Source organism: Mus caroli, unplaced genomic scaffold, assembly GCF_978045245.1.
Source record: "Mus caroli unplaced genomic scaffold, Mus_caroli_1 scaffold_3, whole genome shotgun sequence".
Lineage (NCBI taxonomy): Eukaryota > Metazoa > Chordata > Mammalia > Rodentia > Muridae > Mus > Mus caroli.
This window is the reverse complement of record NW_028227258.1, coordinates 80,092,711-80,107,209: the sequence shown is the minus strand read 5'-3', so window position 1 is coordinate 80,107,209 and position 14,499 is coordinate 80,092,711. Positions and strand designations below refer to the sequence as shown.

The following is a 14,499-nucleotide window of genomic DNA, read 5'->3' as shown; positions in this document are numbered from 1 at the left end:
GTGCATATGTTGTTGTGCATTTGGATGTGCATATGGATTTGAGAGATACACCCAAATGTTACAAATTATGTGTATCCACCTTTTGATGTTTTCAAGACAGGGTCTATCAATGGCTTGGAACTTGCCAGCAGGCAAAACTGGATGGCCAGTGAACCTGGACTTGGAGTCTGTCTCCACCTCATTTATGCTAAGATTTTATGTGTGAACCATATGCTACACTTTTTGCATGGGTCTTGGGACTGAACAGTTGTCACCACATCTGTAAGCACTTTACTTACTCGGTTATCTTGTTCATACTTTTGGCAAAATACCCAAGATGTAGCATGAACTGTTTTTCACTAAGGTGGAAACAACTGTTCATGCAATCACCTGTACACATGAGTCTTCATTGCTATCTGTGCATTTCCTGAAACAGCTTTTGAAAAACACACATTGTGCCTTCATCCTTTAAGATCCAGCACATCCCTTGTCTCATGGTTCTAACACTATTGCATATGTAGAAGGCTATGGATCTGCTTTTTCAAATTATTATTATTCATTTTATTCATTTGCATTTCAAGTGATATCCACCTTCCTGGTTACCTCTCCCCAAGCCTCCATTCCACCCCCACCCCCTCCCCTCTGCCTCTATGAGGGTGCTCCTCCACCCACTCACCCACTCCCACTTCACTGATCAAGCATCCCTGTATGCTGGGGCATCAAGCCTCCATAGGACTAAGGGGCCTCCCCTCCCATTGATGTCAGATAAGGCCATCCTCTGCTGCACATGTATTTGGAGCTATGGATCCCTCCTTTTATATTCTTTAGCTGGTGGTTTATTCTCTGGGAACTCTTGGTGGTCCAGTTAGTTGATATTGTTCTTCCTATGAGGTTATAATCCCCTTCAGTTCCTTCAGTCCTTCCCCTAGCTCTTCCATTGGGCTCCCCAGTCTCAGTCTGATGGTTGAGTGTGAGTATCTGCATCTGTATTGATCAGGTGCTGGTAGAACCTCTTAGAAAACAGTCATACCAGGCTCCTGTCAGCAAACGCTTCTTGGTATCACAAATAGTTCGCAGTTTGTTGTCTGCAGATGGGATATATCCCTAGGTGGGGCGGTCTCTGGATGGCCTGTTCTTCAGTCTCTGTTTCTTTTTCTTTTTTTTTTTTTTTTGCCCCTGTCTTTCCTTTGGACAGGAACAGCTGGGTTGAAAATTTTGAGATGGGTGGGTGGCTCCATCCCTCAACTGAGGGCAATGCATATCTATGGGAGGTGGTCTCTATAGGCGCTCTCTCCCTTTTGTTGCAATATTCCAGCTAAAGTCATCCTTGTTGGGTCCTGGGAACCTCTTACTTCCCTGACATCTGTGACTTTCTTGTGGCTAACCCCAGTTCTCCATCCTCCACTGCTACATATTTCTATTCAATTTACTGACCTTCTGTACTTCTCTCCTGTCCCTTCCAGTACCTGATCCTGCCCCCCCTTTCCCTCCCTCTTTTCTTTCCCTTCCAGGTGCCATCCTCCCTCTACCTCCTGTGATTATTTTGTTCCTCCTTTTATGTAGGATTGAAGCATCCACACTTTGGTCTTCCTTCTTCTTAAGCTCCATATTGTTTGTGGGTTGTATCATGGGTATTCTGAGCTTTGGGGCTAATATACACTTATCAGTGAGTACATACCATGTGTGTTCTTTTGTGTTTGGGTTACCTCACTCAGGATGATATTTCCTAGTTCCATCAATTTGCCTGCAAATCTCATGAAGTCATTATTTTTTAATATCTGAGTAGTACTCATTGTATAAATGTAGCACATTTTCTGTGTCCATTCTTATGTTGAGGGACATCTAGACTGTTTCTAGGTTTTGGCTACTATAAATAAGGCTACTATAAACATAGAGGAGCATGTGTCCTTGCTATATGTTGGAGCATCTTTTGGTATATGCCCAGTAGTGGTACGGCTGGGTACTCAGGTATAACTATTTCCAGTTTTCTGAGGAACTGCCAGATCAATTTCCAAAGTGGTTGTACCAGCTTGCAATCCCACCAACAATGGAAGAGTGTCCCTCTTTCTCCACACCCCCACTAGCATCTGCTGTCACCTGAGTTTTTTATCTTAACCATTTTGGTTAGTGTAAGGTGGAATCTCAGGGCTCCTTCAGGTTTGCACCTGCACCTGGGCGTGGATGCTATGCTCCTGCCTCTCCCAACCCACCCACACCCAGAGATAGCTTGACCCCCGAGGAGTTCTGACACACCCTGGATCAGCTTTCCATTCTCTATAGTGAATGGGCAATCATAAGCAGGTCTCAAGAACTGATGACAGATAGTTGCTCCAGGAAAATAATGTTTGATAATGTTTTTATTTAGATAAAATGACAAAATAATAGAAAAGTTATAGGAACCGTACATGGAGCTCCTATACTTCTTTTGACTTGAATTAGATACAGTTTCTTCATTTGCCCCAGGTGTGTACACAGGTGACACAAGTGAGTGCGATCATACATCATATGCTCATGAGAGATGCATATAGTTCCTTCATGCTGCTTGAGTTAGAACTAAGGACTGTCTAAATGCTAGACAGGTGCTTTGTCACTAAGCTCTATCTCTATCTCTAAAAGACAGTGGGGAATTAATTCTATTTAATGTGCAAGTATCTGAATCAGATTATTACTAACGTAGCAACTACCTAACTGCACAGCTTAAGAGGATGACATCCTGTTTTGTGCTTTCTAATTGTCTGTGATTCCTATTAGTTCCCCTGTATTAAATTTTAGTTCCAGAAAGAGAGGGTATTTACCTATTTACTGTCTTCATAGATTTTCATTGAACTTCACATCATTGTGACATCATAAATACACCTTCCCAAGGCCTGTGATACTCTCCAACATCAGTGCGGCTGTTTAATGAGCTTTGAAACAGCCTTCAAAGAAATCCACTGGAGTAGTTTAGTCGTACCCCTTGGAAAAACTAGAGTTAGGTAATAATGACTGTTACCCTGGATGCTTGGAGACTAATGGAGGTAGAAAAGGACTTTTAAACTAAAGTTCTTTTCAAATACACACATAGAAAGTCAGCATGTCTATAGTTCTGCTAATACTGATTCAAAGACTCAACTGTGTCAATCTCTCTTGGCTTTGAAGCTGGTCTTGTTTTAAAGCCACATTCTTTTACAGAACTCACACTGGAGCTCACTTGGGAGGGAGGATAAACTGTCACCATTAGCAATACAATCCAAGCTTCATGGGGAAAAGGCCCTTACCAGGCATGCACAGTCCCTGTGTGCCACTCACAGAATCATACATGCGTGCTCCATGGGAAGGGAAGAAGGGGACTTGAGAGGAGGGCATGGGAGGGAAAGGATGTTAGTTCAAACTCCAGCAGAAAAAACAAAAAAGTTTAGAGATCTCCACAATGAAACCATGGGGTGGGGGGGCTTTCTTCACTGATACTAGTGGTTCCTGTAGAAAATATTAGAATATTTTAACTAGAGTAACACTTCACAAGCATACACTGAATAATACAAAATTAGATTCCTAATACATACACATACACTAAAATGGTCAGTAAAAATACTTAAGAAGCTATCAAAAAAGACAAAATGGAGCCTCATCTTCTACTTCTGAGTTAAAATGTTTCCCCTTGGATTTTATGGCTCAACATGGCAGTAGAGGATCAAGTACGCTTGTGAACAGTTTACCACTGTCCTCTACAGCAGGCTCTCTGGATGCAAATGTTAACTCTACGGCTTCATTAAATTTGAATATTATTGCATTTTAACTAGGGCTCTAAGTCTTTGTATTCTGATAGTTTTGCTATTAGTACATTTTACGTGGATTAGTAGGAAGTACATTGTTGTTACGATTAATTAAAATGTTGTATTACATATAACATCAAAAAGAAAAGTATTTACTGTATTATATATTGTGCTATAGAGGATATTTTAAATGACAAAACATGAGAATATTCTTTGATATTTGTAGAACTATCTTATATCACATTTCCTCTAATGTCTAATTGCTTATTTTCTTTTAAAAAAAGGAAAATAAATCACATACATAGGCACAAAGATGTAGCTGGAAAGGTGATGCTGGCCTATTGTGTTACATATGACACGATTAAATAAGGAAATCTAATTGAATGTAGAGTCGAGAGGCTGGGAGTTCTTGCAGAATTAAACACTGTTGTTTCTATTCAGAGATTTTACAGGCGACACTATCACACACACCTACACTTTAATAACCACAGCTTGTGCTGGCCACAGGCCACAGGTGAACCCATTACTTCAACACTTAAACTTGACTACAGTTGCCTGGAATATGTACAATGTGCTGGATTTTGAGTGCAGGTAGTGACTGTTCTAGAACACAACTATGCCCCCAAAAGTCACAGGTCACTTTTGAGGTCTGTTTCTTAAATAGAAGAAGGTTGAAGTGCTGAAGTGAGCACTTTTTTTTTCCATCTTAAATGGGAGACAGAGGAAACCTGTGTTTAGCCTCTGCAATTTTAACACTGCTTTTTTATCTTCTGCAATCCTAAGGTCATCACAGAGGTTCTGTACGCCTTCAAAGGCATCAAACATAAGAGCATGTGGCTCACTAATCTACCCCTGACGCTTTGCCTAAGAAGTTGGCGTTTCCATCTTCCACATCTTTAGCCTGGAACCATGGTGTGGAATTAGGTCCTTGATGTTGATAAGCATCCAGAAAGTGACAGATCCCAGGAATGTCACTAGGGAAGTTTGGTGGAAGCTCCTCCCTTGATCTCGGGGTGAACACAAAGCCAGGACAGTCTTTGAGTAACCTGAGAACAATTTAAATAAAATGAAAGTTTAATGCTGGCAGAAACACTTGGCAATTCAGGATAAGAAGACAACAGAAATAAATGAATATTAATACTAGTCTTATTAAGTATGGCTGACTAAAGGATTTCCATAAGTCAATAGTCTCATAAAAGAAATACTTCAATGAGTCAAATTCATGGAAAATTCTACTCACTCATAATTTGACTCAGATTAAAAAATAGATTGATTATATGATAATTGGGGATGGTATGATTTATGTAATAGTAGAATTCCTAAACACAAAATTACCTAAAGCACTTATCATTTTAATGCAATTGAGAAGCATTTCCTAAGTTAAAAAGAATGTTATTATTCATTCATTCATTCATTCATTTATTCATTCATTCTATAAATACAACTGAGAAGAAATCCTGGGCAAGAAGTCATAAAAAAATGGTAAAATGATAAAAATGATACAAAAATTACTTTTTGAAAAAATGTTAGATTTTTAAAAATGAAATCCACAAAGTTAGGACTTAAATGTACTTTTTGGTGGGATGAGCTTATTTGAGACCATGCCTCATGTAGCCCAACCTAAGGATGACCTTGTAGTTCTGAACCTCTTGACCCCATCTTCTAAGCACTGGGATCACAGGCATGCACAACAACTCTTCCTTCTGTGCAGTGCTAAGGATTCACCCCAGGGCTTCAAGCATGCGGAGTAAGCACCCTGTCAGGGGAGGCACACTCTCAGCCTACAATGAATTTCAATTGCTCATGTGACCATCTACCATTTAGTGCACATTTGTGTAACAGGACTTAAATATAAAGGGACAGCAAGACTTGACAATAAGCAAGATTTTATATTTTCAAGAGACTAGATAGTATGATACTCTTGTGATCTGTAGGCACCTCAAATAGTTTCTGTTACTTGGGGGTTTCCATTAAATTTTTTTTAATAAGACAAAATTTGTGGAATAAATGAAAGTCTATGGATGTGGAATGGCTGCTTATTTTCTGGCTAAATGTGGAAAGTGTTACCACAGTACAGGAAGTGGTTAGCTCAGGTTGACAGCTGTACATTTTCAAATGTACAGAAAGAGAGGTCTGCATTTGTGGCTGTTATTATTTTGGTCTTGGATTCTTTTTCTTTCTTGTTTATTTTTGTTTTTGTTTTTCACCCTACTGGAGATTGAACTTAAGGACTCATGCATGCTAGGTTAGCCCTTTAACACTGAGCTATGTCTTCAGTACTTCTTTAACATTTTAAAAAAGATTTATTTATTTGTGTTTTATGTTTATGAGTGTTTTCTCCACATGTATACTGTGTTGTGTATGTGCCTGGTGCCTACGGAGGCCAGAAAACAGTCCTGGAATGTATGGAACTGTAATTTAGAAAGGCTATAAGCTACTATGTGGGATGCTAAGTACTAAACCTGAGTCCTCTGGAAGCAGCAACAGCTCTTAATTGCTGAGCCATCTCTTCAGCCTCCACCTCCTCTATCCCCCTTTATGTTTTCATTTTGAGACAGGGTGTCATAAATTTCCCAGGCTAACTTTGAATTCACTGTATCCAAACAAGCCTTGAACTTGATCTTCTCCTGTCTCAGCCTCCCAAGTAGCTGGAATTTCAGGCCTGTGCCACCACACACCCTAAGAGGTCGTCTTGTTCCTAGATGAAGTTTATAGTTCCTGTGTTATGATGTCACCCTTGTTGGTCCTCAAGAATACAGACTAAACCATTTAGTGATCTGACAGTTTTGTCTGCTGAGCCTTCCTTGTTCCTACTGTTCTGAAACAGGGAGTTTACCCGTTGTCCTTGGTTTCAGGGGGTGACCCTCAAACCCTGGGAAATTTCCTGAGTTACAGAATTATTGTTATTTTCTATGAGTCCTTTGGATTTCACCTCAGTTTATGCTAATGAAGGGATTCAGAATGAGATCAGGATTCCAGAAATATTACCCAGGTTAGGAGTGGGCTGGGGCAGGGTCTGGAAACTGAGTTTCTTTGACCCAGCCAGCAAGCCAGTCTACCCTCCCTCTATAAGGGAAGCAGGGAATGAAGGCATCAATTCTTACAAGAGTTTCCTGGTTATAACCTTACTGCTAAGGCAAGAGCCAGTAACAAGGTCCAGATTGCATGGGGAGAGGCACAGGAGCTCTGCATTTGGAGCTCCCCACATGTGCCTTTTCATTTGGCTAATACTGATTTATATTCTTTACAAGTAAGGTGTCCTGGATTGTTCAGGTAACACCTGGATCTGGTTTTATTCTAGAAGGCCAGCGTGAAGGAATCAGGGGAACCTCATACATGTAGTTAGCTGGCCAAACTGTGATAGCCCAAGCACCCCTGAAGTGTGGCTGGTGTCTGATCGTAATCAGGTATGTTAAATACTACCCCTATAAAATGTTATAATTATGTTAACTTGGGGTAGCTTCTGCTAGAATTGTACCAAAGGATGTCAGTTCACATCTGAATACCCACTGATAGACTGAGAAGGCCAACACACATTCTGAGTAAAAAGTTGTGGAAGAAAATGCAATGTCTGTTAAGAATTCATGCCACAATTGTCTCCCAAGGACAAGTGAAAGCCTTAAAGCACATTAAAGTAGGAATGCTAAAGATGTTCATTTCATTTTCCCAGAAGATCTCCAAGAGAGAAAACAGGGATGGAGGATGGACTAAGATGACAAGTTTGTCAAGTGAGATATATGCATTTCAGGTCCTTAGTGCAATCCATACCTGTATGTGGTGGGGCTGACGTTGATTTTCCGAGGCACACTGCAGGATTCAAATTTGTTAGCCAGAGTGACATTGTTTCCAAACAGGCAATACCGGGGCATCTTCACTCCGACAACTCCAGCAAACACTGATCCAGAATGCAGTCCAATTCGCATCTGAAGGCAAAACAGCAGTGTCCCAGGTCACTGCAAAGTCACCTCCTACCTGACAGTTTTGCTTGAGTGTCAATGCTAGATGTTCCTAATCAGTAACTAGTAACACCACACCCTTCAGTTCCTTGAAAGCCCCAGTGAGCCACCTTTGCCCATGCAAGGCCACATTAGGAGAACAGAGTCAGCGGGCATGCCTGCTCACTCTGCTCCACCAGGTGGTCAGTTTTACCCCACCTGTCTTTAACATCTGCAATAAATGTGTTCTCAGGCCTCTCTGGATCACTGCAGCAGAATAACAAAGAATCTATAGGCTGCTCCCAGGAGCCTGTGTTGTCCTTTATATGAAAGAAAGATGTCCTTTTATATTCTAGAAGGAAATTCTTGAAACAAAGACCAAGAAGGGCATACCTGTGCTTCCAGATATTCAGAAGGCTAAAAGGGAGTAACTATGGAACTGTGGAGTTTGAAGTCAGCTTGGGCAAGGCAGATAGATCCAATTCTAAAATAATAGGAATATCTAAAAAAACATTTTGCTTTAAAGTAACTTTATGTCAAACACTAGTCCTTTGCTTAAGTGACTAGGACCTGGGAAACAAGAATTTAGTACTGAAGTGAAAATGACAGAGAACAAAGAAAATCTGAGTGTCTGGGGTCCAGATCCCTATATTTACAATCTAGACAGTCTAGATGTGGGGACCTAAAACTTAGACCCACATTTCATAAAACCTAGGCAGTGCTTAAACAGAACACATAGTCTGGAATGGAACTTAGAAATTATGAATGGTCAGAGGAGCTTTTGAGTGAAATATTTTCTCCATATTTTGAGCTATATGCTGGCTATATACTAGAGGATAGTCTTGAATGTCTGATTCTCCTGACTCTACCTCCAAATGTTGGAAATGACATGAAATATTGTTAAGTGAGCTATTCTAAAAGATCTAGTTCCTTGATAAAGCGAGAGGATGCTTTAACTAACTGCTACAGTACACATGATAACTGATGGTAAGAATGTCATAGAATGCTCATTATTTCCAGATTCTATGTCTAGCTGGCCATTTGAAAAGTTTTCTTAGCTATATGTACTTTTAAAAAGTGGGCAAAACTCAGTCATCTGAGGTACTGCTTTTAATTAAAGGGCTCTGTTTTTAATTTTAAAAATTTATTTATTATATGGATGTGGTGGCTCATACTCTTAATCCGAACACTTCAGATGTAGAGACAGAGGCAGAGGCAGAGGCAGAGGCAGAGGCAGAGGCAGAGGCAGAGGCAGAGGCAGAGGCAGAGGCAGAGGCAGAGGCAGAGGCAGAGGCAGAGGCAGAGGCAGAGGCAGAGGCAGAGGACACAAAAGCAGGTATATCTATGCATTTTGAGACTAGCCTGGTCTACATAGTAAAAGTACCAGTAGTGGTAAGGGAAATGGCACAGCAAGTCCTGGCGGTGAGAATACAGTTCTGGAGTGTAGGCTCTCCTCCTTCTTCTGAGTGCTGAAAATAGCACTCGCCAGGCTTGCTGAGCCGTCTTTCCAGCCCAAGATTTTTCTTACTCTTACAAATAACTTTGAGTAATCGCTGCAAATGAGCAAGAGTCATTAAAGATGGCATATTCCAATCCTCCATCTTTCAAACCAATGCACTAGGCGAAGCATCCTGATGAAGACCTGCATTCTGTACCTTTGTTTCCCTCTGGTTATTTCCTCATCTATAACACATGGGAGCAGATGAGCCTTAAAGCCAGAATTCCACACTTAGAAGCAAACTTAAATGTCTACTGTACCTAGGTTTTCATCTTTAAGAGAAAATGGATTTATACACCTAACAATCGTACAATATTGAATTGGCTATAAAGACAACCTGAGCACCACTCTATTGAGGTTTTACTTTCTTGGACATATTTCCTAGAACCAGTTTCTCTATGTATACCAATGTTCTAATTGGTTTAAATGATGAATTTACCATAGTATTTTATTATTTTATTTCCTAAGTAGTGTTTAAGTCTATCCCTTCACAGACAAAGGCAAGCCCAAGTGTTCTCCCACGTAGCTCCCTCTCTCCTTCTCTACCTCCCAGTCTCACCTTGGCCCAAAATGTTAGAAGAAAAGTTCACCTATAGCATAAGATGAGTAACATGTCTGAATGGGCTTCTTCTTTTAGGAAAAAGACAGTGATATAGTAAAAGGCAAAGAGAATTTCATCCTTCAGGAGGTCTTGAAGGGGACCTTCTAGGGAAGCCTTCCATTTGAAGGTTCTTTTGGTATTGCTCATTTCTCCGCCTAGTCTCTGGGACTAAACAAGGAAGGTTTTCCTAATGTGGGTTCCTCTCTTTCTTGCCTCCTATTGACTCTCACTGGGAAGTCCATCCTCAGTCCACTCAGTTCTCCAAGACTGAGTGGCTGAGAATGAATGAGGACCGCCGTAAGGAGATACACACAGGTGACTGCACCAGAGCATAGCACACTGTTCAAAGAAAACTAAACAAAAGAAAAACAAAAGAAAAGAGTAAACCACCAGGGAAACAGTTTTGTTTTTTGTTTTTGTTTTTGTTTTTGTTTTTGTTTTTGTTTTTGTTTTCATTGTGGAAACCAGATAAAAATTAAGGGACTTCTGATTGCTGAATCCAAGACTTCAAATCTAGCCTCTCAAGGAACGTGGCCAGTCTTTAAACTGTTGTTTCCCAATTTAAATGAGGCAATGTCTAAATCACAATACACAGCCCTCTCTACATATTCATGTCTCCCTGTGTGCTAAAAGCACTCCCCACTTAGTCCTGTATTGTTATCTGTGGGTGCCTAAAACCATCGGATATTTCCCAGGACATCAGTGAATAGACAATGAAACACCTCTTTTCTGTCTCACTTCAGAGGTTACTAATGCTAACCTGTTATTACCCAGGTAATTATCTTTAAAGCTAACTATAAATAATTCTCCTAGCTACAAAACTAAGGAAAAAAAATACATTGAGACAACTAACAAAAACCCTACCATTTGCCAGGCAGTGGTGATGCACGCCTTTAATCCCAGCACTTGGGAGGCAGAGGAAGGCGGATTTCTGAGTTCAAGGCCAGCCTGATCTACAGAGTGAGTTCTAGGATAGCTAGGGCTACACAGAGAAACCCTGCCTCGAACAAACAAACAAACAAACAAACAAAACAACAACAACAACCGAAAACCCTGCCATTAATCACCTGGTATGGATTGGACATATAAAAAGAAATTATGTTGCAATTATTCACCTTATTGATAACAGTCTAAATATTTTTACTATCTATTTGATGTTATGAAATCTCTTACCAAAATATTTTAAAAGAACCTCATGTTTCTTCTCTAAAAAGGCAACTGTAGAAACTCTATAGAAACTAAATCTGTCCGTGTGAGATGCTGTGAAGCCTTTAAAACACAGTTGCAAACTATTCTACACGCATCTTCAGATTTTGCATGTCCAATGCCTCCTATGTGCAGATATGTGATAGAGCTGAACAATAAAATATATGGAAACGGCTCTGTGTGCTGTGTAAGTTTAAGTCATAAAGAGCCATGCAGCATCTACCAGCCATTCACTGGGATGTTAGCCACCATGGGTAGAGTATGACTACTCTCATCCCACCATGTTAGAGCATGGAGCATGTGACTAGACAATAGCAGGTGATACCAGGCTTTCTACCCTCCTCCCCAGCAGGCAGGTGGAGCTGCTACTTGGAGTGGATCCTCCCGTTTAGGCAGTACAATCCTAACTCTTCCATATGCCCTCATCTTCTTGGTTGACTTGCAAGCCTTCTAACTTACTTAAACTCATGATGCACAACATCAGTATACAATACATGGCTATGGATTTCTACTAGCAAATGTTGGGAAGTGTGTGACACAGCAATATATGAATGGTCTAACAGCTGAATTTGAAAACGTTGTGAAGGCTTAGACACACAGCTTTCTCTAAGCTTACAGAAGGTCAATGCTAAACCTGTCTTTACTATAGCTTTCTTCTTAATTTTTGTTGACTTTCTTAAAACTAGATATTAAAAAGTTGAGTGTATAGAAGTCTAGGTTATTTCAAGGGCCCATTGATGAAAAGTAATAAAGTGAAAAGTGTTCTGTAAGATTAAGTTGTAAATTTACTATAAGACAACACTCTGGTCAATGCACCAGATTTTTGACAACCAGCTAATGTGCAACAAGTCACTGCCTTACCTTGATAGGTTCTCCATGGGGAGACATGACCTCATTGGAGAGCTCCATCATCTTCAGGGCCATCAGTGCTATCTGGACAGCATGGGTGTCACTCTCTCTGTGCAATCCCCCTGCCACACAATATGCATCCCCGATGGTCTCCACCTAGATGTAATATAATTTGTCCCTTATGAATAAAAGCTTAGAAGAAGACAGCATAACAGAGTCATACAAGAGAAACCATAGTGCTCATGCCCTGAGGAGAAGCCGGGTAAGTGGAAATGTCAGAGCAACTCTTTATTTCATAAAATGCATAAGGTGCCAACTCCTGACTTTAGGGCAGTGAACTGAATGACATCACAATTTGCAAAAACTCTATCAGATCATCAGATGGCCTCTATTGTAGACTTACTACTAATCATGTGTTCTTTTCTTAAGGAAAAAAACAAAAAAAAACTATATAAAATGGTTTTTATATAAACAAATGGATTTGTTTTTTTAGTTTATTTTTATTCATGATTTCATATTTACGTATATGTGTGTGTTTGTAACTCATGTATGTGTGGGTGCCTACTGGTGCCAGAAAAGGGCATTGGGTTCCTTGGGGCTTGAAATACAAGCAGTAGTGGTACGCCCAATGTAGGTGCTCAGAACTAAATTCATGTCCTTTGGAAGAACAGGAAGTGCTCCTCATAGTGGAGATGAGACACTTTGCCAGCCCATAGTTTGAATTTCTACTAGTCATAATAACAGGATCAATTTCCCATCACATATTCATACATAATGAATTTCCCATTCATACAAAACTGCATTTTGTATGAATTCATCATCCCAACAATGTTATATGAATGCCAAAAAAAGAAGTATGATGTAAAAAGAAGACATTACTAGGAATAAAAACAAGAGTGATAGGGCTTTTCTGCAGGATTTCTGGGAATTTTGACAATTATTAAAGGCATATATGGATATTAATCACAAAGGATGGATATAAATAAGCCAAATTGTCAGCTCGGGGATGAAAGCAACAGTGCTCAAAAAGATATTTTTAAAAAGGGGGGCTATGTAAATTTGAACTATGCTTACTGTCAACTTTATTGTTATTTCCACAAGCAACGTTGTATCTGTGAGTGGCTACAGAGAGCTATGTGCTCATTTATCAACTTATATATGTAATTCTTATAATTTAAGTAGTTTAACTTCTCCTGTCCTTACACTATGCTATGCTCATCTAAAGTCCATTATGAATTATAAAAGTAAAAAGAAAGCAAAGGGAAGGAGGGACAAACATTATGGTAACTTCAGAGAATTTCTACTATTGATGGAACAGCTACAGTCCTTGGGATGCCTCCAGAGTTGTTCTTATCTTGATTCTTCTAAGGTATGACACTCTCTTCTCATTGTGCCTCTTGCTCAAGCACACTAAATGCAGTCTCCCTTACTCTTCATCTGCCTAGAACAAATAGTAGATACCTGCTTGCTTATCACTCAGGTCCTTGAAACATCACATTATTAGAAGCGTCTGTTTTAAGCCTTGAGTAGAGCTCTGATTTTTTTAACATCTGTTATTCTTCTACTCCGTAATCAGCTTTGTTTCCTCCCAAACATTCCATTACCTGGAATGCCATAGATGGCCAGACATTCTTCACTGCCACATTAGGATGTAAAGCCTCTGGGTATGTTCACTGGGTTCATTGCATCACCTGAACCCAGTAATGCACAAACAAGCAACACCTTGGTTTTCCTCAGTCATCCCAAGGCAACATTTATCATAGTGTCTCAACAAAACATTTCAGAGGAATACTTCTTCCTACTTGTACTGCAAATTAGGTGGCTATCCCCTCCACTGCAGTCATATTTTATGTCTACTTGAATATCATGCAAACATCTCGTGAAGACTGTACCCGGACAAAAATCCCAGCATGGAGGAAAAGATGAAAGAATGAAGTTTTAGCTCTAGCTGGGGAGGGGCTTTTGGTATTTGAGTGCTGCTGGAAGAGGGGAAGTTAGTTTTCATTAATGACATGACACCTGATGTACTGAGCACACTCCATGGGTGGCTCTGTGCCTAGGAATAGTTGGCCAGCCCAGACTGAACTCGGTGGATTTTAACAAAGAGACAAAGGGACATAAAGTTGAGTGAGTAGAAAAGCTGGAGAGGTTCAGGGAGGGAAATGCATATGATCAAGATACTATGTATGAAACTCTGAAAGAATTCTTTAAAATGTTTGAAAACCAGACCTTTCTCATTTATCATAAGCTATTTCCAGCTATTTTCATGCAAAATTGGAAATGAGGAGACAGTGGATATGAAGGCTGGGGAACCATGATTGGTGGTGAGGTCTGACTCCATCTGCAGCCAGGTAGCCAAGCAACTCTGTCAACAGGCTCCTTCTGGGTGGCGGGGAGATACAGCATAGGAGTCCTTAATAGAACCAGTGCAACTAGAAGCAGGGGATAACAAGTACTTCTTTGGCACACACGTTATCTGTGTGATGAAAACAAACTTGCTTCTCTCTGTTCTGAGAGAGCAGCCGTTCTCCACGGACACAGCTAGAAATCAACTGTAAATTCCACAAGAGACCATCAAACGGAACTGAACTGCTGCCAATTATTTTATCTGTAATTATACAAGGGCCTCTTCCTCAAAAGAAAACTCAAAACTCCCTCAGATTTCCTGTAAGAAATTTC

General features: G+C 40.2%; 1 protein-coding gene across 1 annotated transcript in view; it reads right to left on the bottom strand.

Moving 5' to 3' along the window:
• Nucleotides 1–2,318: 2,318 nt before the first annotated feature.
• Gucy1a1 (guanylate cyclase 1 soluble subunit alpha 1) overlaps nt 2,319–14,499 on the bottom strand; it is a 54,256-nt gene continuing 42,075 nt past the window's right edge. Inside the window, exons 7-9 of the mRNA XM_021158175.3 lie at nt 11,833–11,976; nt 7,500–7,654; nt 2,319–4,777 (exon numbers count right to left, since the gene is read on the bottom strand). Of these exons, the coding sequence (XP_021013834.1) occupies nt 4,573–4,777; nt 7,500–7,654; nt 11,833–11,976 (504 nt within the window). The 3' untranslated portion in view covers nt 2,319–4,572. The remainder of the gene's footprint in view (nt 4,778–7,499; nt 7,655–11,832; nt 11,977–14,499) is intronic.